The 22,933-nt window shown below is 35.9% G+C and overlaps 2 protein-coding genes across 2 annotated transcripts; both read left to right on the top strand.

Annotated features, from left to right (window-relative positions):
* Positions 1-1,676: 1,676 nt before the first annotated feature.
* Positions 1,677-6,129, top strand: Gabat (4-aminobutyrate aminotransferase; the record flags this gene model as incomplete). Its single annotated transcript, XM_028314275.1, has 6 exons — positions 1,677-1,940; positions 3,659-3,937; positions 4,077-4,237; positions 4,977-5,127; positions 5,343-5,500; positions 5,808-6,129. Coding segments are annotated over 6 exons (1,320 nt in total), but the record flags the coding sequence as incomplete, so codon positions are not given.
* Positions 6,130-14,014: 7,885 nt separating this feature from the next.
* On the top strand, positions 14,015-18,736 carry LOC114359777 (synaptogenesis protein syg-2-like). Its single transcript, XM_028314274.1, has 9 exons — positions 14,015-14,034; positions 14,402-14,610; positions 15,008-15,121; positions 15,719-15,904; positions 17,466-17,614; positions 18,131-18,275; positions 18,319-18,450; positions 18,494-18,625; positions 18,732-18,736. The coding sequence occupies exons 1-9, from the start codon at positions 14,015-14,017 to the stop codon at positions 18,734-18,736; spliced, it is 1,092 nt and encodes a 363-aa protein (XP_028170075.1).
* The last annotated feature ends 4,197 nt before the right edge of the window (positions 18,737-22,933 follow it).

The raw sequence follows: 22,933 nt of genomic DNA, 5'->3' as shown, positions 1-22,933 counted from the left end.
AGGGATCGAAATAGGTGGTACCTAACCTTATTCGCAACGAGATGATTGAGCTGGATGAATCGAAAATTCCCTGGGAAAAATTCCGATTTTTTGTGGAGACCAATGAGATAAAAAAAAATCATACCAGCCAAAACCAATATACCAAACGGGGTACCCTGTACGTACATTAATTACCAATCGAAACGCAAAATGCACAAAAGTGATGTGATAGTTTCCAAGAAATTAATAAAATACGGTTTTGTTAATTACAGAATTTAAATAATCCTTTGTAGGTATTGTATTGTTGTCTTGTGATTTCCTATACCTAAGTGCGTTGTTTTATTATTATTACCTACTAATACATAATAAAAAAATACCTATGTATATCTCGAAGTATACAGGGTGTCCCAAAAACAATGGATAACCCCGTAGCCATCGATAGGCCTTGCCATGGTCTCCCTAACGTCCAATTTTGACCCCAGTAAAAATATCACCGTTTTCAAGATTTTTAAGTTTTTGTGCATTTTTAGAAAATTGCAACCTGCGATTACTTTTTCTCATGCCATTTCTACAAATGAGGATACTTTTCAATCTAGTTTTTTTCCTTATCACAAGGGATAGTTGGGCTATCAAAAGAAAAGATTAAAGTTCAACAAACTAGTTTAAAAGTATGAAAATTTTAAGAAATTGCAGAGAAGAAGGAAAAATTAATTCATTGTCTTGCACTTTTGATCAGCCGTCGTGTAAAAAAAATGTAGGAAGACCATCGTGCCCATTACCCTTAAAACTTCATTGGTTAATTGAGATTCTAAAAAGGTATCACAAGCCTATGTATTCTGTATTATTTTTGTCTTATGGCTACTTGAATAGCAACTAGTATGAAAACTGCAAAAATGAGTTTTTCTCGTAATAGTTAAACTAGGACTGCATAGTGGCATTAAATACAAATGGATAATTTTTAGCGTAGGAATTTTAATAAAGCAATATTTTATCATCATCATAAAAATAGATAATCAGCATCTTGTATACCTATGTATTTAAATTATCTTAAACATTTTATAATACCTATACATATTTAAAATGACGTAGTAAGTACTTAGATCACTTTCATTCAGCCGCCGAACTACTATGAGTACCGAGTGTACCATCTGCGCTATAAATTCTTTATAGAAAAACAAAGAAGCGGAGCGTGCCGATGTGCGACACAGCCTCCCCGTGCGAACGCTAGTGAAAGACTGAGCTCCCGCATTCGCGCGGCCCGCGTGTGGAAATTACAGGGTATTTTGAATGTATGACACGTAATACATTATTTTTGAAAAAAAATGAACAACAATTTTTTAGATAATTAAATTTTCTATCATTTGGTGAAAGAATCATTAAAATCGCTTCAGCCGTTTAGGAGGAGTAGGAAATTTCTTTGGTGAAATTAGAAGAAAGTTAAGAATTTTTTCTGTCAAAACTAATAGTTGTAACAAAAAAAACGAACAACAATTTTTTAGTTTAAGATATTATACATCTCACACATATTTTTTTTTCTTGTTTGGATCATCCATTTAGGAGGAGTAGGGATTCAAAGAGAGGTCTATTTTGCAGTTTTGCCTCACCTATCGCCTTAAGAGATAGGTGGTGGAATAATGATTTATCAAAATGTCCGCTAAGATAAAAAATAAACCTCCCAGTAGTACCAATAATAATAACAACTGTGTTGCCAAAGCCCATACAAACTATTAATAAAGGTGTCTATTGATAACAAATTAAAATACTTAACTATTTATTGTTGTATTGGTTCTCAGCAAGCGGGTTCGATCCAATTATTCGCTGATTATGATAAAAGTATTGGTAACTACTTTGTGGATGCTGATGGCAATGAATTTTTGGATGCATTCACCCAAATCTCATCAATTCCTATTGGATATAACCACCCTGAATTACTTACTGCATTCAACGATGAACACAATCTGGTGAGTCTTTTTACATACCTAAGCTACTAGCTAGATAGAGCTCAAATAGGTATTATGTACCGGTAGCACGCGTGACTCTGATATTAGAAAATTGCTATATTCCTGCTCTATTAACCACGAGATATACTCGTCCACAATTGTTTTGAACTGCAACATTGCGATTTGGTGCTGGTTTGCTAGCGCTCAGATTTTGTAGAAGCTTTTGTGTAACAAACCGAAGCCGGGTTGCGGGTTCGGGGGTTTTAATTAATAACACTGCGGAACAAAAAAAATTAAAAAATCTGCGGCATCTATTTTGTTAATGGTTTTTGTAAACACATATATTAGACATAAATGGTGTGCATTTACTTTCTTTGGATTGACTCTGGTTCTTGAGATAAACGAGACGCAAGAAATCAATGAAAAAAATTAAACGACCTTCCCTAAACTTAATATTAATTTGATTATACCCCACAAGTTTTATTTTCTACTCATGTATTAGTGTAGTTGTGGTTACAACAATTTAGTAATCAGCTACTAGACCTTGAAATTATCAGTTTGTGTCTTTTAAATTAATTTTTAAAGAGCTTTTTGTCTCAAAAAATATGAGTTCATTATGAAAACTTTACGTTTACAACCCCAACAGTTTTTGTTAATATTTGGCTTGTAAACTTACAAAAGCAAAGAAATAAGATCACGGAGGTAGTGATAAAAACCTACCAAGCATACTTTGGTATAAACTTCCATAAAAGAATAAATATTGGGGGTCCAATATCGTCTGCAAGCCTTGTGTAGACTCTTTGTCATACTGGAGCCAAGCTGGACGTAAAGGACTTCAATTTGGAAGGCCAAAGATATGAACTGAGCTTTCTAATCGCTAAAATGATCAAAAATCAGGCAAATTAAAGTCCTTTACGTCCTGAAACGTCCGTTTGAATACGGAAAAAATAAATTCGATTGACCGCAAATCCGTACTCTTATAAAAGACACTGTATTTGTAAACCACATAACACAAATTGAATCTGAAGCATGGCTAAGCATTGTTTTAGTAGTCAAACAATATTTGGGGAGGCATAGAGCACCAGACTTTTCAGGATTGGTTGCTAAATTGTTTTAAAAATTTTACACATAAGGAGCTAATTTGAGTATTAAATTATTTTTTTTACAATAACCATTTGGACAGGTTCTCCCATAATCTGGGTGATTACAGTGAGGAATAAGCAGAACGGTTCTACCAGAACATCAGGATAGTGGAAGAATGATATCCACGGTCAATGGGACCGCCAGATGATGGCTGATTGCTGTTGACATAATTATGGAATTTTCCTGACCAAAACCATAACATAAAAGCTTACAGAAAAAGCTTTTTGTAGTTTTTTTTTGTATTATTTGATGAAAAGCAAATATATTTTTAATTTTTATATAGTTCTTAAATAGGATCTTAGTGTGAATATTTTTTTTATACAGATTGGTATTTTTATTTTGATTTTTTCATATAAATGGTTAATAGTATTTATCTCAAGATCTAGAGTCAATTTGACAAATCTAATATTTTTCTAGTATTCAGCACACTAGTTGCATACAGAATTGACTCCAAACTACCATGCCGCAAAATGACTGTTCCCCAGTGTAATAAAACTTATACATATAGATGACTATACCTACTTGTCACATTTTTTTCTTGTTACCAATACAAACAGGATACTACTTCATACGTACCTACCTACCTTTATTTCCAGAAAGCTTTAGTAAATCGACCAGCATTAGGAGTATTCCCTTCAAAGGATTGGCCCGAGAAAGTAAAAAGTGTATTGTTATCAGTTGCACCTCAGGGCCTGAATAATATTTCGACAATGATGTGTGGCTCTTGCTCCAATGAAAATGCGTATAAAGCAGTATTTATGTGGTACCGTACCAAGGAGCGTAATGGAAAAATTGATTTTACACCTGAGGAAATGGAATCTTGTATGTTGAATCAAGCGCCTGGAGCACCAAAACTCTCAATAATGTCTTTTAAGGTAAAATCTTTTACATATATCTATATGAGACTTAATATTATGTAACTAGTTTACTCAAAAATACTTACATTGGTTTTTTTAAAGGTCTTTACACGATTGGATAATTAAATACTAACGGATTTTATTTTACTTTTTTCAGGGCAGTTTCCACGGACGCACTTTTGGTGCTTTGTCTACGACCAGGTCTAAACCGATCCACAAATTGGACTGCCCAGCTTTTGATTGGCCTGTGGCTCCATTCCCGAGATACAAATATCCTTTATCAGAGTTTGAATCGGAGAATCGACAAGAAGATGAGAAGTATTCACAATCATTTAAAAAATTAATGTATTTTCTAGTGGCAGTTCTGAATTACATAACTTTCTTTTTATTTCTTATTATTTTCAGGCTTACAATTATCTTTTCTTGTCCATAGAAGTGAGTTGAAAATCATAATAGTTTGTTTGGGTTATCTATTAATTTTATGTATAATTGCACTTAGTTATACTTTACCCACCTTGAACTAGAGACAAAAGAATTGATTTATTAATATTTTTAGTTGGGCTGTTATTGTTTTTAACCTACATTATGTTATGTATAATTTATTTTTATCGACGTTGGTGGTGCACAGACTATCGTATAGCTTGATTACTTTTATTTACATACACATACTATTTTCTCCTCACAATAAAATTACTATCTGTCTGTTAATTAAATCACTGCACTTGATGTTTTACCTTGGGTTCATTTCATCTAGGTATTTACCTATTTTAGCGCATAATATTGCTTCTTATCAATGTTAACAAGCATGTCCTTATAATAATTGATCAAATAGATAACTATGTATACATATAAATAAGGCTATTATAATAATTAGATATATTATGAGTATAAACTGTATGAAAAACTATGCTTATTTTCAAGTCAAATGGCAAATCCGAAGGAGGTAGATGGGAATAATAAAGGGTGGGAAACCCTCTTACGAGATGCGTCATCGATTTTTTTTAGTGTTATAATTCTCTACATAGGACTCGATTTAGCATTTTGTAAATCGTTTCAGATGTCTAGAGCAAGTGGCTGATGTCATTCACACTTACAAGAAAAAAGCCAATCCCGTGGCTGGGATAATAGTCGAGCCCATACAATCAGAGGGCGGGGATTACGAGGCTTCTCCTAAGTTCTTTCAAAATCTTCAAAAAATATGCAAAGAGGTATGTCCTTAATGATATACAGGCTGAAATTGAAATCATTGGCATCCATGTATTTAAATTTCACTTGTAGGTACTGTTATATTCCTATGAATTTATTTCCTGTATATTATTGGCTTGAATTTATTATTCGGTATCAAAAGTAAAGTGTAAAAAGATTACACAAATACCGTTTACACAAGCTCATTAGAAGACAAGTACCTATTAAAATTTTTCAGAATGGCGTTGCCTTGATTGTCGATGAAGTACAGACAGGATGCGGACCTACCGGCAAGATGTGGTGTCACGAACATTTCGATCTGCCCTCTCCTCCAGACGTTGTTACGTTCAGCAAGAAAATGCTGACAGGTGGATTCTTCTTTAATTCTGACTTCAGGTAAAAATAACATATTTTTATTTTATTCTAGTATTTACTAGCTGTGTCCGCGACTTCGTAAGCGTCAAAATAGTTTGAATAATATTTCCCGTTCTTGAAACATTTTTTTACTGCTCCACCCCTAATGGCTGTAGGGTATTTAAACAAACAAAGGTTTAGGAAAACCTACATTAATGTGTACAGTAGGCATTTTATTATATTTTAATTACATTTTACGTTTGTATTAAAATTATTACCGATATTTAATTATGTATACCTACCATGTTTTAAGCAAATAAATAAATAATCTTATCTTATCTTATTACAGGGCTCCACAGGCGTACCGTATATTCAACACATGGATGGGAGACCCAGGAAAATTAATTCTTTTGGAGCGAGTTTTGAACGTCATCAAAAAAGAAAACCTTTTGAATTTGGTCTCAGAAACTGGGAATGTTCTTAAAGGTGGCCTTCACGATCTTGAAAAAGAATTCCCTAATCTGATGAACAGCGTGCGCGGTCGCGGAACATTCTTGGCTTTCAATTCATGCAGTACTGAGATGCGAGATAAGATTAATAATAATCTAAAGACAAATGGTAAGTTCTGTTGTTATTGCCATTATAACCTAAGATAACAGCTAAAGTATGTTTTTCAAATAATATTTGAAAAACAAGTCCATTAAGGTAGTAGGTTTACGCTGAAACTGATAGGTACGGGTGTACGCTTTCGTGGTTTTATTGAAAAAAAAAATTGTCGCAAGGTTCCTCGTCCTAACGCTCTTTAATTTTCAGTTTGAGGGCGTGTGTTGACGAGTTTCTTTAAAAATGATCCGGCGCCGAACATGCGTGTGTTGAGGAGCACATGTAGAAATTAGTTATTGAAATTCGTCAAAACTTCAAAGTTTAGGGGAGTAAATGGAATCCCATCAAAAACAATACTTGTCAAAAAAACCAAGTCTCGCAACTCAGTTGTTCTACGGTAAAAAGTTGTGAGATCCATGTAATACCAAGTCCAGGCCAGGAAATCTTTAACGTTTTACATAAATTATTGACTTGGCCATCGCACTAAATAATTTAATTTACACGTGTTTTCATGCGATGGCCAAGTCAATATATTTGGGNCGCCAAGAGTATGGGGTCGCCATGGAAAATGCTACCGAGGGATTGCACAGCAGTAGGTAGGCTTAGTGCGAGTTTACATAAAACTGCATGAAAACTTAAAGTAACGCCCTTATTCACAAACATTACTATGATTCTCTCTCTATGTTATATCTTACGGTCCGCGTGGACGCACAGGGTGATAAACGAATCATTCACAGAGCTCTATTCAATGATGTGCGTTTGATTTGCTGCTTACTGGTGTAAAAGTATGATAGATTTTACAGCATCTCTAGCGTATAGTTCAAGAAATAAAATCTTCATAGATTTTTTGACGCATTCGCTAGTGACTACGTTCATGCAAATTCGCACTAAGCACATAGTGTGCTTACCATAAGTTTACGTTAGGTGTGCTCGCTAGTGAGTGCGTCAAAAAATCTGAAGATTTTAGTTCTTCAGAGTAGCCGCTAGGAGCGCTGTATAATTTGTCATGCGATTTATATCTTTTTTTACGTAGTCACTAGCGAGTACACCTAACGTAAACTTGTGATAAGCACACAGCTCTACATATTCGTAGTACGTAGCTCGTAGTATAACAAAGTTGCTACGGCTACGCGTTTAGTGTCTTTTAAACTACGTAACGGATTGTAATGCAGTTTTTATCAATTGGGAGGTAGTAAGTGTTGCAAAAATAAATTCAGTACCTACGAATATTAAATTCAGTACCTACGAATCCGGGGCGGGCCACTAGTGAATAATATTTATTATGTTACCAGCCAAACCCGCAAGTATAGGCCAATTTAATTTGGTCTGAATTTATCCTACCCATCATGTCAGGAATGTAGCCTACGAGAATGTAGTCCAGTAATATAGAAAATAGAAACAATATTTAGCGTAGGACGAAATAGTTTTTTACAGATAACGAAGTAAAAACGTCTGGACAGCCGTCATTTTAGCCGACTGCGCCAGAAGGAGGGCTATGTTTTTTAATTAACATTTTCTAAATCTAATTTTCCCTACAAATCGCAAACTACGAACACCGCAGTACAAACCTCTACAATGCTTCAGCGGTACAATTTATAGGAGCCTTTGTCCCACTTCCGGTTGCATTTAACGTTATTTAATACCTTATAATAAATGTAAGGCTTTAACTGACAAATGACTTTCGTTTATTCCCTAAATCATGCAGTTCTCGTATATTTTATTGTAAGTTAGGTTATATAATAATATCACTCATTCATTTCGTAATACAATAGAAAACTCTTAAGTAACTAGTTAACTGCTAACTTAATTATTTTGTAACTTAACTATTTATTTTAATCAAATACAGTAAATAAAAGAACAAAAGCATACATTCATTTAATCACAACACAATAATAACTCAAAGGTGACTTACTCGTAACTGACTGACTGACTGACAAAGTGATCTATCAACGCACAGCCCAAACCACTGAACGGATCGGGCTGAAATTTGGCATGCAGGTAGACTCCACCCCTAAGGGGGTAAAACGGGATCCACGTGTACGAAGTCGCGGGCGGCCGCTAGTCTTTAATAAAATAATTAGGTATAATCTCAATAAAGTTAGGGCTTTATATCACAGAGTAAAAAGGAACAAACCCCGTATATTATACGCAAGTGCCATTTAAATTCATCGTCAAACAACAAACATCCATTCTCAAAGTTTAGGTAACTTTAAACCAATGTTGTAACCACTTAAAGAGTAATTTCGTTTACATTCCTGCTTTGTGCCAAAAGTCCGCTTCGCTAAATGTCTCAAAAAGGCTATCAAAATGTCTAGACTATTTTCCTTTTTAACTTTAAATTTGTTACTAGGTATGTGGGCCTAGACACTGAAAAGTAGAGACACCAAGGGCCTATTACAAAAAGTTGAAGGAGCGTTGAACACTTCATTTTTAAAACAGAGTTCAACGCGCGTTTAGTTTTTTGTAAGGCCCCAAGCTTTCGAAGTTTAATAAGTACTAAAAAGATAAAACAGAGACCACAGTAGGCCGCTTAATTTAGTACTTTACATATTAAGTTAGATCTTTGTACACGTGCGAGAAAAATATTTTTATAGTATTTATGTTTTTGCATAAAAAAAAACCTACCTAATAAGTACATGCACAGAATAATAATAAGTACCTACTACCACAGAATAATAATAAGTACTACGTACAGAAGTTTTACTTCGCGAAGGTATTTAAAAAAATGTATGCTCAATGTCATTAACAATATGGTGTAATTTAGCTTGTCTCAAGAGTCAATCACCATTTTGTTCACAAACGTCTGTCAGTGATCGGTACTGCGCCGAAGCTATAGGGCTGACTACGGTAAAATGATGTGACGTAAGGTGACAAACTGCAGAAAATGGCGGAGGAAATATGATTTAGCATGAATTATCATAAATATTATTAACTACTTATTTACCTCTCAGTGTCTTCAGGCAACTTAAAAAAGTACATTCTGTGTTTTTATCATTATTTAGGCAGTTAAATACTGCACAGTATTTAGTACACCGTTTTCTTCATTTTTTTTCCATCATACACAAGAATACGCGTGCGTGAGTCAATGATCGCTCGTATGTGAGGCCTTTAGGCCTAAGATGCGCGCCGCGATAAGCGGTTATCACACCATTTTATTGATTTTGTCCATAATTTTGACGTCGATAAAAATTATCACGGCGCGCATCTTAGGCCTACTGGTCGAATAGTAATCCTGTAGGTGGCCATCGTGCGTGTTTTGTTTTCGATGTAAACTCGCGGAGATGAACAGGCCTGGTACATGTAAAATCAGCTGTAGTAGTTGTTCATTCGTTCGTTCGTTTCAGCCGAAAGACATCCACTGCTGGATAAAGGCCTCCCTCAAAGATTTCCACAAAGACTGGTTCTGCGCCGCTCGCATCCATGCACCTCCCGCGACCTTCGCCAGATCGTCGGTCCACCTTGTTCGAGGCCTGCCCACGCTACGTCTTCCGGCTCGTGCGTAGCCGTAGTAGTTGTAATAGAAAGTTATTTTAATTCATCTGTCGGCTCAATGGTGCCGTGTAAAATGTATAGCGTAATTATTTTATTTGATTATCCCGTTTAATCTAATGTTCTAAATTTTTGAGTGCACAATAAATTGTACTACATACAATTTTAATCTAAAATAGCACCTTTTAGTGTTACAGGATGCCGGATTTAACTTGATTTTCGTTCACTATTCTTTAATTTTTCTTGCTAAAATCATTTGTTCGTTTGCTGAAAGGAATGCGCACTCATTGGATTTGGGCCAACCCCGGTGATTTGACCAAAGAGTTATGGTGAATTCATCAACGTTACACAAACTGTTTTCTGTGGTAAATATAAAGCTATATTCGTTTTCTTAGATATTTCGAGTGTTCTATTGTGTGGGTGGAGAGTTTATTAGAGTTGAGTAAATATCTCTGTTTGGCCTTCGGGAGTAGGTACTATGGTTTTAAAGATTCAGTTCTGCAGTGGTAATTGCATTGATCTATGAAGTTTCTTGGTTAGATAAGATTGCTGTCTTGTTTGTAGGTACAGTAGGCGCGCGAGTTCATGTCCATCCAGAGGAATGCGGTAGTGCTGTTACCTAGCTAATTATGATAATGTCGATATCGATAAATTATTACCAATTAAGTACCTTATCTACTTATTCCATATTTTTTGCAACTTATAAGTAAGTATAAGTATAAGTAAATAAGCAAGTAAGTAAGGCTCCGATGGACATGAACTCGCGCGCCTACAGTATCTATTGCAGCAAGATTACCCAAAAAAAATTTTGTTTAGTAGACCATTACATAGAAGAGGTTTAGATTTGAAGGTTTTGGGAATATTCAATGGGATTCTTGGCAGTAACAAAAAAAAAATACTGAGAAATTTCGAGTTTCTAGTTAAAACTAAATAATTCCCTACCAAAATCTAAATCATTTGTTGAACTCAAAGCAAGTCAATCATAAAAGAAATTTAGTTTTCTACAAATAGACTTTAATAATAGTAAGTAATAGACTTTAGTAGTAAAGTAGTAGACTTTAGTAGTATAGTAAGTATAATATTAACCTTAAAACTGCTTCGGGACAATAAATGGATCAGTGCAGACTGCTGAAAAGAAGTAGCGCACGTAATACAACACAAAATTGCTTACGTAAAATACCTACAAAACTTTTTCAAATCAGTGTTAATAGAGTCATTCCACCACCCACGTTGATATAACATTTTTAAGTGTGTTTAGTGATAAATAAACGTCATGTCTGTTTCTAAATGAAAGCAAGGCTAGTTTTTTAGTCTATCTAATAATATTTCCGCCTGATAAATTGGTCTGACGACTGGAAATTAATATACGAGCATTATTTAGCGATACGAATAATGTTTTTTTAAACCCGGTAGTGTTTGTTATTGCCAAAAAGATTTTGACAAATCGTTGATGTTTTTATGAATGGAAAAAGTTACAAAATGAAATTTCGTACATCTACGTCATTTGCTTATAATAAGGCCTTCTTAGAAACCACATTTTTTAAATATTCGTTAGTTAAAACGATCTCAGATGTAAACAAGTGCGAGTCGGGCTCGCGCACAAAGGGTTCCGTAGCAGCAAATATAATAAACTTATTATGTCAATTTAATCAACCTATCTCAAAAACTATAAGAGATACTTTGATCAAACCAAAAATCGTTGAAAGAGTTAATTAGCATGCATCACCTCTATTTTTTTTAGAATTTTATACCCCGTAGTTATAAAAATAGAGGGGGGGGGACATACTTTTTACGACTTTGAGAGCTGATATCTCAAAAACCGTTCACTTTAAGAAAAATGTTTTTTAGAAAACTTTATATCATTTTAAAAGACCTTTCCATTGATACCCCACACGGGTATGTACATCGAAAAAAAATTTTCATCCCTCAGTTACATGTATGGGGGGCCCCACCCCCAATTCTTTTTTTTACTATTTAGTGTCATAATTTTGTAGCGGTTCATACAACACATATTCCCATCAAATTTCATCACTGTAGTACTTATAGTTTCCGAGTAAATCGGCTGTGACAGACGGACAGACGGACAGACGGACAGACGGACAGACAAGTTCGATGATTCATCATTTTCATGCATTTATTGATTTTTGAAAGTGCAGAGAATCATATAATGATTATTGATATTGATAGAACTAGTTATTTGAAGCATCTGTCATTATAGTGCGAAAGTGTGGGTTCATTGTCTGTTCAGTTATTTAAGTGACAAAAAAGTAGTTTTCATGTTACTTCATTTTCCACCAGTTCATCCATTATAATCTGAGCAATATTTATAAAACCTTCCTCTCACGAAGCCCAGGTGTATCTACGCCGTGTACCAATATCTCCACGACAGCTTATACACAAATGATTAGCCACTTCACACAACAAACGGAATCTGAGTCGAATATTCACATATAGTCCGGTCGCCGAGCACGTAGAAGTTTGGCCAATGACCCCAAGCTACCCATCCTTATCGCTCGCACGTAATTATACCTATTGCTGTCGCGATTGTGCGACGGGCGGCCGCAGTGAGTGTGCGAGCGCGACAGCAACATAGATTCGTGCGAGCGAAAAAGATGGATAGCTTGGGGTCATTGGACGAAATTCTACGTACTCGGCGACCGGGCTTTAACAATGATGTTTAACGATAACGCAAGCAGGTAGCCGTTTGATGTAACGCGAGTCGCATGGATAACTGGATGACCTTCACTTCAGTTTTCAATGTCCCCGTCTCATTCACTGACGGGTATGCTCCGAGCCATCCTATTGGCTGGCATGTTTGCTCGTTTCTTCCCGGCCACAGCGACACTGCTAGCGCGGGCCACGGATGTATCTTTTTCGTTTCGTCATCGCGTCATTTGATCGCTAACTTAGAGCGGTCGGTTGATAATTGTTTTGGATCATGAGTTTCTAACAAAACATATATATATGTAATTATTTTCAAGTTTGCCAACACTTTAAAAGTCAATAAATGTATGAAAATGATGAATCATCGAACTTGTATGACTTTGTTCTGAGTGGTCCTACAACTTTTGTGCCATATTAACTATTGCTCCAAATAGCTAGTTCTAACAATACGTACCATAATTTTTTGTTGGCCGGCACTTTTAGAAAAGGCCCAAAAAGAATGATGTCCTTAGACGTATGCAATACTTTTTGTACTCAGTATACCTCATTAACTGTTACTGTGCCAACACAACCTAATTCTAATTTTTTTTGTTAATTTCCCACCTAGATAGACAAACGTTAGGACTTTCGGTTCCTGAATTTCACGCGAGGGAATTCCGGGAAGACAGCTGGTCTGTTAGCCAACATTATTGTCCCAGAGCTGTGATAATACGAGTGCCAATTAAGTTTTTTAGGATAATATTATTCAAAACACACTAATCCCCATACAGTTTTGAGTTATAAAGGTAGAATCAACCGGCCCGTCTGTAAATCATTAGGGGAGGCATTTTCAGCAGTAGTTGTCATGTGGCCGAAATGATGATGATGATGATGAATTCTTAGTTATGACGTCACATTTCTACTAAGTCAATTGAACTATTTATTGATTTTGAAATCGATTTTTAAGAACTGATTTTTGATGGATTTCGATTATCGTAGTTATTCGTAATTTTAAATCTCATTATTTAAAACTACCCACTTTGGATATACTCTAGTATGCGGCATTGGAGCAGAATTACTTACCTTCGCAAAAACAAGTAATATTGCGTCTTATTGATTCCGGTAAGAGCATTGGGATCTAAGCAAATATTTCCCCTTAGATTCACTGGTCCATCTCTTGGACTGTATCCAAGGAAGGGTGGATCTCAGACTATGAGCAGTGATGTAACGATTGACAGTTCGACTATCGATAGTCCGACCTCTACCTGCATATTGAACTTATTTGTACAATTTCCGAACGTATCCGAAATACGCGATATCGTAGAGAGACTGAAGTCAGTAAAATATTGTTTTACAGACAATGCTATCAATTTCAAGTAATTATTGTATACTTTCAACTATTTTCACTGTTCATTTTAAATTACAGTATAAAAAGATACCGGGTTATATTTTATACGCCAATTACGGTGTTATAGACTTATTATGCACTATAATAGGATAGTAGTCTGTTGTTAAAGCTGTTTAGTTTGAACTGTATGCATCGTCAAAATGCAAACGTATTGGTATTGGATCACATTACACAATGTTATCGATACTTGTACATCAGATCGGTCCCATCACTACTCTAAGACTGTATTGCTTCCTTCCTACTGAGTTTTAAAGTGTGAGTCACTTGGTGGTATTGTACTTTTGGCAGGAGCGCGACATGAATTAAATATTTGGCTGCGTTCTGGATGCATTTATTGAATTTATGTGATAGTAAAGCTTTCGCCTTTTGTGTTAAGTACCATGAGTTATTTTTATGTAACTCAGGCTATGATTATGAGAGGCAAATCAAGAGGGTATGCGATTGAGTGCGGATATATTGAGTTTACGTTTGGATTCTCTATACATTTTTAGTATACCTACTCGTATGTATGTAAAATGTATACGCCGCATCTCAAAAAATTAGACAACATACTATTTTCATGCAGTATACAAACACCCCCATAAGGTGGACAGACGACCTCTGGAAGGCCCTGGAGATAGGTTGCTACTGCTAATCTAGAAACCATTAGAGGACCGACGATCCAGGTGAAGGTCGCGGGTACCAAGATGCGGGCAGCGCAGAGCCGGTCATTGGGCAAATCCTTGGGGAGGCCTTTGTCCAGCAGATGACGTCATTTGGCTGAACGAGCAGTGGAAACTAAATGAACTTTTTCTTTACAGTGTCGACTTCAGAAACGGGCCGCCAGTCCACTGGGCAGTCGCTGGCGAGTTCGGGACCCGAACCCACTTCGTTCTAAACGAGTCTGACCCATCGTCGGCCCACCTGTCAGTTGAGAAGGTGGCTCACCACGACGAGGGAATGTATAGGTGTAGAATAGACTATGTGGACAGCCCTACCAGGAATTATAGGGTGAATTTGACTGTTATAGGTAAGTTGAAAAGGTTAAAAAAACTTTTAAACTGTTAAAATACTAGTATATTATTTTATATTCAAAGGCCCAATGGCATTTGACCAAAGTTTAGTCGCATTTCATTTATATTGCAGTAGTAATTTAATTACACTGGTTTTGCAGTTAAAACAGCCACTATCAACTAAGTAGGTAGTCGAGCAGGATTTTAAGTTTAATAGTTGTAGATAGATAGTTTCATCGAAAGTAGTAAATAAGTACCGTTCAAATTTAAAAAAATATTTAAGCATGTTTATATCCGTTGTCTAGTACCCATAGTAAGCTTTGCTTAGTTTTGGACTAGAAGCGTAGTATAAAATGTCCAGGGATATTTATTTATTTATTATTTATTAAATATTGAAAAGATAATTTCTTTCAGTTCCGCCAGAATCGCCTCGGATATACGACTCCGAGGGCAGAGAAATTCTAGGCCCGATTGCCGGACCTTTTAGGGAAGGTCAGGATTTGCTGCTGTCCTGCGCAGCCGCTGGAGGTAAGAGCGTTTTTTTTACCTTTCATTAAAATACAAAAATATTTATTGTAAGTTAAAATAAATATGAGGTTATCTGATGAGAAAAGTTGCTGCTAAATGAAACTGAATCTTAGACTGGGTTGCACCATCTTACTTTAATTTTGGCAAACGTCAAAAATCTGTCAAACTCCATACAAAATGCACCCGTTATCATCATTGTTATCGTTAAAGTTAGGTGGTGCAACTCAGCCTTAGAGTATACTCCTAATAGATAGTTGAGAGTGAATTTTGGTAAATGAAATGGATAGATATGATCGCGTTCGCCTGATAAAGTCAGACTGAAATGTTCACGAGCAAAAAAAAGCTTTTTAATTCTACAAACATTACTTTTAAATATAGTTCGTTCGTTTCAATCAAATAGCGTCCACTGTTAGACAAAGTGCTCCCCTAACGATTTCCACTACGACCGGTCTTGCGCCGATGGACCGACGATCTTCTGCCCACACTACGTCTTCCGGCCCGTGTTTGCCACTCAAGAACTTTTCTTCTAACGGCACTAGGAGCTATAAAATATGCCCCGTCCAAAACATAGCTCACAAAATAATGTTTTTTCTTCAGGCAAACCCCCACCAGACGTATCCTGGTGGAATGGCAACGACCGGCTGGCCATCACAAAAGGAGGGTCCGTATGCCAACTTCTACTCCAGAGTTTATCAAGGGAGACCTCAGGAACACGACTCCATTGCAAAGTGGAACCCCCACTGTTGCAGCCGATAGTTAGGGAGGTCACGGTGAAATTGTTTTGTAAGTATTCATTTTTTATTTTAAACTAGCTGACCCGGCGAACTTTGTTCCGCCTTAATGGCAATAAATAACGGGATAAAAAGTATCCTATGTCCTTCTCCTGGCTCTAAACTACCTCCCTGACAATTTTCAGCTAAATCGGTTCAGCCGTTCTTGAGTTATAAGTGGAGTAACTAACACGACTTTCTTTTATATACAACGTGTCCCAAAATTCAAGGATAAGCCGGCGCCGCAGGGTGGACATAGTCATGACTGCTTTAGGAAAAATAAGAAAAAAAATCTATCTCAATTATTTTTTAAGTTACACAATAAATTATGAAATTCGTCGAAAATTGACACCCCTTATGATATTTTACATTACCACGACTACAATTTTTCAAATACTTCAGTTTTTTTGTTTGTATCGGCAACTTAAGTAGTGCTGCTGTCCACCCCAATTCTTAAAACCCTCAAAATCCTTGCAATTTTTACACAAAAGTTAATCAAAATATGATATTTCCTTAAAATTTTGAACGATTTTTACTTACACTCCACTTTGACTCGTCGTTTTGTAAAAAAAACAGTATGAACACTACTGCGGCAAGTTTTTTATAAAGTTGACGCAACTATCCAAGATTCCGAAATGGTATAATACTCCGCCGTTTCATTAAGAGTTCTTATGGCCACCTTCATACTCCATCCAGCTCAATGGTACCATAATATTGCATTGTCATCGTACTTACACAAGTATACCAAATTTCAGCTCAATTGGTTAAGGAGAACTGGTTTTAAATTCAGTTGCAAGATTTATCCCATACTAACTAACAAGCGAAGTGCTTGTAAAAATGGTACGCATATCTTTTTTGCGACTAGTTTTCTTATAGTATTATACCATTTCGGAATCTTGGATAGTTGCGTCAACTTTATAAAAAACTTGCCGCAGCAGTGTTCATACTGTTTTTTTACAAAACGACGAGTCAAAGTGGAGTGTAAGTAAAAATCGTTCAAAATTTTAAGGAAATATCATATTTTGATTAACTTTTGTGTAAAAACTGCAAGGATTCTGAGGGTTTTAAGAATTGGGGTGGACAGCAGCACTACTTAAGTTGCCGATACAAACAAAAAAACTAAAGTATTTGAAAAATTGTAGTCGTGGTAATGTAAAATATCATAAGGGGTGTCAATTTTCGACGAATTTCATAATTTATTGTGTAACTTAAAAAATAATTGAGATAGTTTTTTTTTCTTATTTTTCCTAAAGCAGTCATGTCTAGGTCCACCCTGCGGCGCCGGCTTATCCTTGAATTTTGGGACACGTTGTATATAAGATTGTGACCAGCGATGTTGGATTTAAGCGCTATAAAAAACTTGCCTGTAAGGTTTCAAATTTCAATGTAAATCTGTTTTTGGTCCAAATTAATAAATAGGTATAAGAAAAAATATCCGTGGACTGCTGGTTCGATTCCTTTTAAAAATACGCTAGTGGAGATTAAAGCAAAAGTGTCTACATTTGCGCATCCTCTAACCGGTTAGAATCGATCAGATCGAAATTGTTTTGTTCCTAACATTCTATCGTCCGCAGTGAAGCCACAATTCGTCCGGGTGTCCGGCAAAGGCGCCGTCCGGGCCGGACAGGACCGGTCCTTCGTATGCACTACGCGTGGCTCCAAGCCACCGCCGAACATCGATTGGTTCATCAACTCGCAGCTCGTCGACTCCACTTTGACTCAGGTGGATATTTATTGTAAACTATTATAAAAAAAAATCGTTGATGACAACTGTTATGTGTGGAGTTCAGTTTAGAAAGAATAAATCTTTTGCGAAATTTTGTATTTAGGCACTTTGTAAGATCATTAACTGGACTTAATTATATCAAATCATTTTTTTAAGTACGTATTTTGAAACTTAGGTGTCTCACTAGGTTATTAGGTGGTTAGGAGTTACAGTAAAGTTACGCAACTAAAGGTTTTTTTTTTAGTTTTAGACCATTCATAGGTAGTCTATGCAACCGCCGCGGGCGTGGGTGAAAATCCCGCCGTGTGTTCTTAGCCTATGAACGAAAATTTTACTAACCAAATTGGGCGTTAATGAGGATTCAAAAGTTAAATGATGAGCATGAAATGGACTGACTGATTTTGAAAGAAAAATAACGAAATTGAAAACGTGACTTATGAAAGTTTTCATATTTTCAGCACGGGAAATAAGCAACCTTACCTTTAGCAGTATTAATAAATTTTTTTTTTCTAGATGGACGTCGACGGCGACGTGACTAAGAGCGAGCTAACATGGCACGTCAGGAGAGAAGACAGTGGCAGGCAGCTGGTCTGCCGTGTCTCCAACCCCTGGTTCCCTGCCTACACGCTGGAAGACTCTGTGATGCTTGATGTCATGTGTGAGTATTTGTTTTCTCTTTAGGAGTATTGGGGATGTCGTAGGCAGAGTGACTAAGAGCGAGCTAACATGGCACGTCAGGAGAGAAGACAGTGGCAGGCAGCTGGTCTGCCGTGTCTCCAACCCCTGGTTCCCTGCCTACACGCTGGAAGACTCTGTGATGCTTGATGTCATGTGTGAGTATTTGTTTTCTCTTTAGGAGTATTGGGGATGTCGTAGGCAGAGTGACTAAGAGCGAGCTAACATGGCACGTCAGGAGAGAAGACAGTGGCAGGCAGCTGGTCTGCCGCGTCTCCAACCCTTGGTTCCCTGCCTACACGCTGGAAGACTCTGTGATGCTTGACGTTATGTGTGAGTCCTTGCTTTCTCTTTTTAGTATTAGTTGTAAAGGTTATGATAATATTAGTATAAGGCTTCTAGAGCCACCGAACAGATGGTCTAATCTGTTTATTAATAGGTTGATTTAAGCTATAAGTTTTCTGATTAAACGCTTAAAACTTACTGGAAAATAGGTATGGCCCACCAAGGAATCAAACCCCAAATATCTTACACCCTTATTCACAAACATTAATATGAGTTCTCACAGTGCTCGTGGAGTGCACAGGGTGACACACGCGAACCAATCACAGAGCTCTATTCAACGCTGTGCGTTCGATTTGCTGCGTCACTTAAGCAAGCATCGTTTGTGGATACGGGCGTAAGTTAGTATTGGTGCAAGGCTTCNTATAGTATAGTATAGTATAGTATAGTATAGTATAGTATAGTATAGTATAGTATAGTATAGTATAGTATAGTATAGTATAGTATAGTATAGTATAGTATAGTATAGTATAGTATAGTATAGTATAGTATAGTATAGTATAGTATAGTATAGTATAGTATAGTATAGTATAGTATAGTATAGTATAGTATAGTATAGTATAGTATAGTATAGTATAGTATAGTATAGTATAGTATAGTATAGTATAATATAATATACAGGGTGTTAGGTAAATGGGTATATGAGCCGACACTAGCCCATGTTAACATGGTCATATAAATGGTATGGTGAAGTCAGAAAATTGATATCTTCATTTTAATTGTTTTATTTTTCATACAAATCGGATTTTATAAAATTAATTTTGTATGAAAATTAAAAAAATTAAAATGATGATATCAAATTTCTGACTTCACCATACCATTTATAAGACCATGTTAACATGGGCTAGTGTCGGCTCATATACCCATTTACCTAACACCCTGTATAATATTAAATATTAATATAGTAGGAAGTTATGTGCTTAACAATTTAAACTACTTTGTAACTTTACCTGTCAACAAACTGCTGAAGCCGGGTCGTCTGGACCCGGCTGGGTGTAACGCGTAATGTACCTACTTAATGTATCATGTACCTAATGTAATGGAAATAGTATGGGCAGCACTTTACATGACATGTAATGCTCGTAGTGCAGCACACGTAGAATCGTGTTACACGTAATCTTACATTACCTACACATTTACACCCGTCTGGACCCGGCTTTAATGACTGAATAAAATAGCGATGAAAATTTAACTTTAAGGGCTAAAATTAATTAATTGGCGCGCAAATGGCGTTCTCAGAGCTGCTGTAGGCTGTAGGTACCAGGTACTTACTTACTAATTACTTACTTATCTCCCCTTGTTATTGAATATTGACGCTAAAATCAGATGATATTAAATAAACTAGTTTAATATGTTACGGTAAAAGTGATAAATTTGAAAATTATGAATAATCGCCGGTTATTATGAATAATTACCTCATGATTTGGTAAATGTGATTAATATGAGATCATTTATGTGTGTATAAAACTAAATAGGCGGCTTAGGGGTGGCCCAATTAAGGACCACCCCCGCCGCACCTTAACCTATTTTTCACTTTAAATCAAAACAATGTGTTATAGGCATTAGGCAAAGTGTTACGCAAGAAACAGTCCAAACTCATTTTGCCAATTAATTTATTAATATATGAATCACTAGCTTTCCGCCCGCGGCTTCGCCCGCGTGGAATTTTGTCTGTCACAGAAAAACTTTATCGCGCGCGTCCCTGTTTCAAAAACCGGGATAAAAACTATCCTATGTCCTTTTCCGGGACTCAATTAACTAGGTATCTCTATGCCAAATTTCATCAAAATCGGTTTAGTGGTTTAGGCGTGAAAAGGAGACAGACAGACAGACAGTTACTTTCGCATTTATAATATTAGTATAGATAGCGTTCAAAATGTGAGGCTGCAGTACATGAGCGCTGTACACGTTGTTCTCTTTTATGATTATATGTTAGGTTACATTATGAACTAATCCTACTAATATTATAAAGGCGAAAGTTTGTGTGGATGTTTGTTACTCTTTCACGCAAAAACTACTGAACGGATTTGGTTGAAACTTTACAGTATTATTATTTGTAACCCAGATTAACATATAGGCTGACTTCTTGGCGGGAATCTGAAGCGTCATGTTAGCGGTTTTGTTTTATTTCCTCAAATTCGTGTGTGGGCGACTAGTCCAGTCATTTCGTCCGAAAAAAAGGCAAATAAAAGAAAATGAATTTGCGCTTCTAATTTTTTAATATGTTGTAGGGGATACCTAGAAAAGCTTAACTTGAGATTGTCGACCAAGCTTTCCTAGGAGCTTTCGCCGCCAGTCTTGGAAAACGCTTAAAATTTGTTTTTCGGCAATAACTCGGCTATCCGATGAGATTCGAAAATTTTTGTAGGACACTTTTTGTAGCTTTCTTTGTGCTCTACAATAACGCCCGAACCATTTTTAGCGTATCATGCATCGTTATCGAGATATCGATCGATAAAGTCAAAAATTTTGGACAACACAGGTAAAACAAGTACAGGGGCAAAACAAGAAATGTCACAGAAACAAAAAGTTATGTAATGAACATTTAAATTTTTTAAAGTTTAAAACATTCTTATGTGTCACTTAAAATTACAAACTACTAATAGGAATACATATGGCTCTAACTTGTTTTTACGCTTTTTGTATATTTTCAAATTAAAATACGCGAGAAATCGAAAATATTGCCATCAAAAATATACTTTTGAATTTTAGGAACATTCCTTGTTTTGCCCATGTACCCTTCATATAGGCTATAATGTATGCCAATCTGTGGCACTAAACACGCGGGTAAAGCCGCGGGCAAAAGCTAGTCACTGATAAATGTGATTATTTTATCACTTTTACCTCGCCTATCAGTAATTATTATTCATAATAACCGGCGATTATTCATAATTTTCAATTTATCACATTAACCATAACTTATAGGTACATAAATTCTAAATACCTACATTGTATCATCGTGACTAACAAAGTAAGAAATCGCGTATTCTTTAACTTGAACAATGCAATGCAAACAATTCCATACATGACAAAGATCACATAATTCATTGTAACATCATCATTATTATAATTATCCTACTTTATTTATTTGTAGTTTGTTTGTAAGCTTTCAATGACACGTTTGTAAAATAATTATGTAGGTAAAAACTTAATTTACTAGCTGTGCCAGCGACTTTTCGTACGCTTGAAAACAGTTTGTTTGAATAATTTTTCTAGGCATTTTTTTAATTCGGACCATAGATTTGTTGTACCTACTAAAAATCTAAAATAAAGGAAACATTGGTGATGATGATGGATGGATGGATGTTATTATAGTTGATTAGATATACATACCTACATAGATCATGGAGGTAGTAATAGATCTACATTATGGCTACGTAAGTACACGTAAATAACAAAAAAAAAAAATCAAACGACTCTTTCGCGATGTAAGAAAGATGATGTCCCAGGATCGATGTTAGATTTGAGACTGTGATTTGAGTAATTCATTGCAACTCACGAAGGCGAGTGAGCTTTACATGTGTGTGTACGGTTACATACATGTTATCAATGTTGATAATGTTTATCAAAACTTTTGAAAAACGAACAGAAGCGAGCCACCAGTCCACCACACATGAAAACTCACTCGCCTTAGAGCGTTTACGCCGTTTGGTGCAAAAACAGTACTTTTTCAACTCGTTACAATCATTAACCAGTTACATTACAAATATGTTATGAGTATTTCTCAAAAAAAATGTACATTTTGAAAAAAAAAGTGTGCTTTGAAACAGTTCAAAAGTTTTATATTTATAAATCATCACACAAAAAAAACACACACACAATTTTGAAGGATGAATATTAATCTTTAAGATAACGAAGAATTATAGCTATAATCCTGCTTATTACCAAATATTTAGATATTTTAAAAATAGTCCTTTTTTACCTTTCATACAAAAACCTGTTTGCCACCCTAGCTTTTTCATGTATTTTTGTTTCATAAAATGCGATACGTAACTAAATTATTGTAAATTTCTTTGTATTATCGTTCTACAGTAATCGCAGTTTCTGTATCAAATTGATTTTCTATGGGGTGTCATAATGAATTGGCAATTTAAAGCAAAAAAACAAAATGAGTCGCTCTCATTTACTATTTCGTTATTTACTCTTTAGTTACGATTTATTTCTACTTTCCCATGGTTTCTGAACAATTCCGTATTTATTTTACACGGACAATAATAGCTGCACTCTGAATGGCTGTTGGCCTGACGTCTCCGCCATAACATCTATCGCGAAAATTTTTTTTAGGAATGCCGCCAAAAA

The sequence above is a fragment of the Ostrinia furnacalis genome, unplaced genomic scaffold (assembly GCF_004193835.3).
Source record: "Ostrinia furnacalis isolate ACB-3 unplaced genomic scaffold, ASM419383v2 OfSCF4657, whole genome shotgun sequence".
NCBI lineage: Eukaryota > Metazoa > Arthropoda > Insecta > Lepidoptera > Crambidae > Ostrinia > Ostrinia furnacalis.
This window is presented reverse-complemented; position numbering and strand designations above follow the sequence as displayed.

Excerpts from the sequence above, each read along its gene's own strand:
- LOC114359777 (XM_028314274.1), top strand. The coding sequence starts at position 14,015 with ATGAGAGGCAAATCAAGAGG. Across the intron at positions 14,035-14,401 it reads ATGAGAGGCAAATCAAGAGG|TGTCGACTTCAGAAACGGGC; the intron begins GTATGCGATTGA and ends TTTTCTTTACAG. Across the intron at positions 18,276-18,318 it reads TGTGATGCTTGATGTCATGT|GCAGAGTGACTAAGAGCGAG; the intron begins GTGAGTATTTGT and ends GGGATGTCGTAG.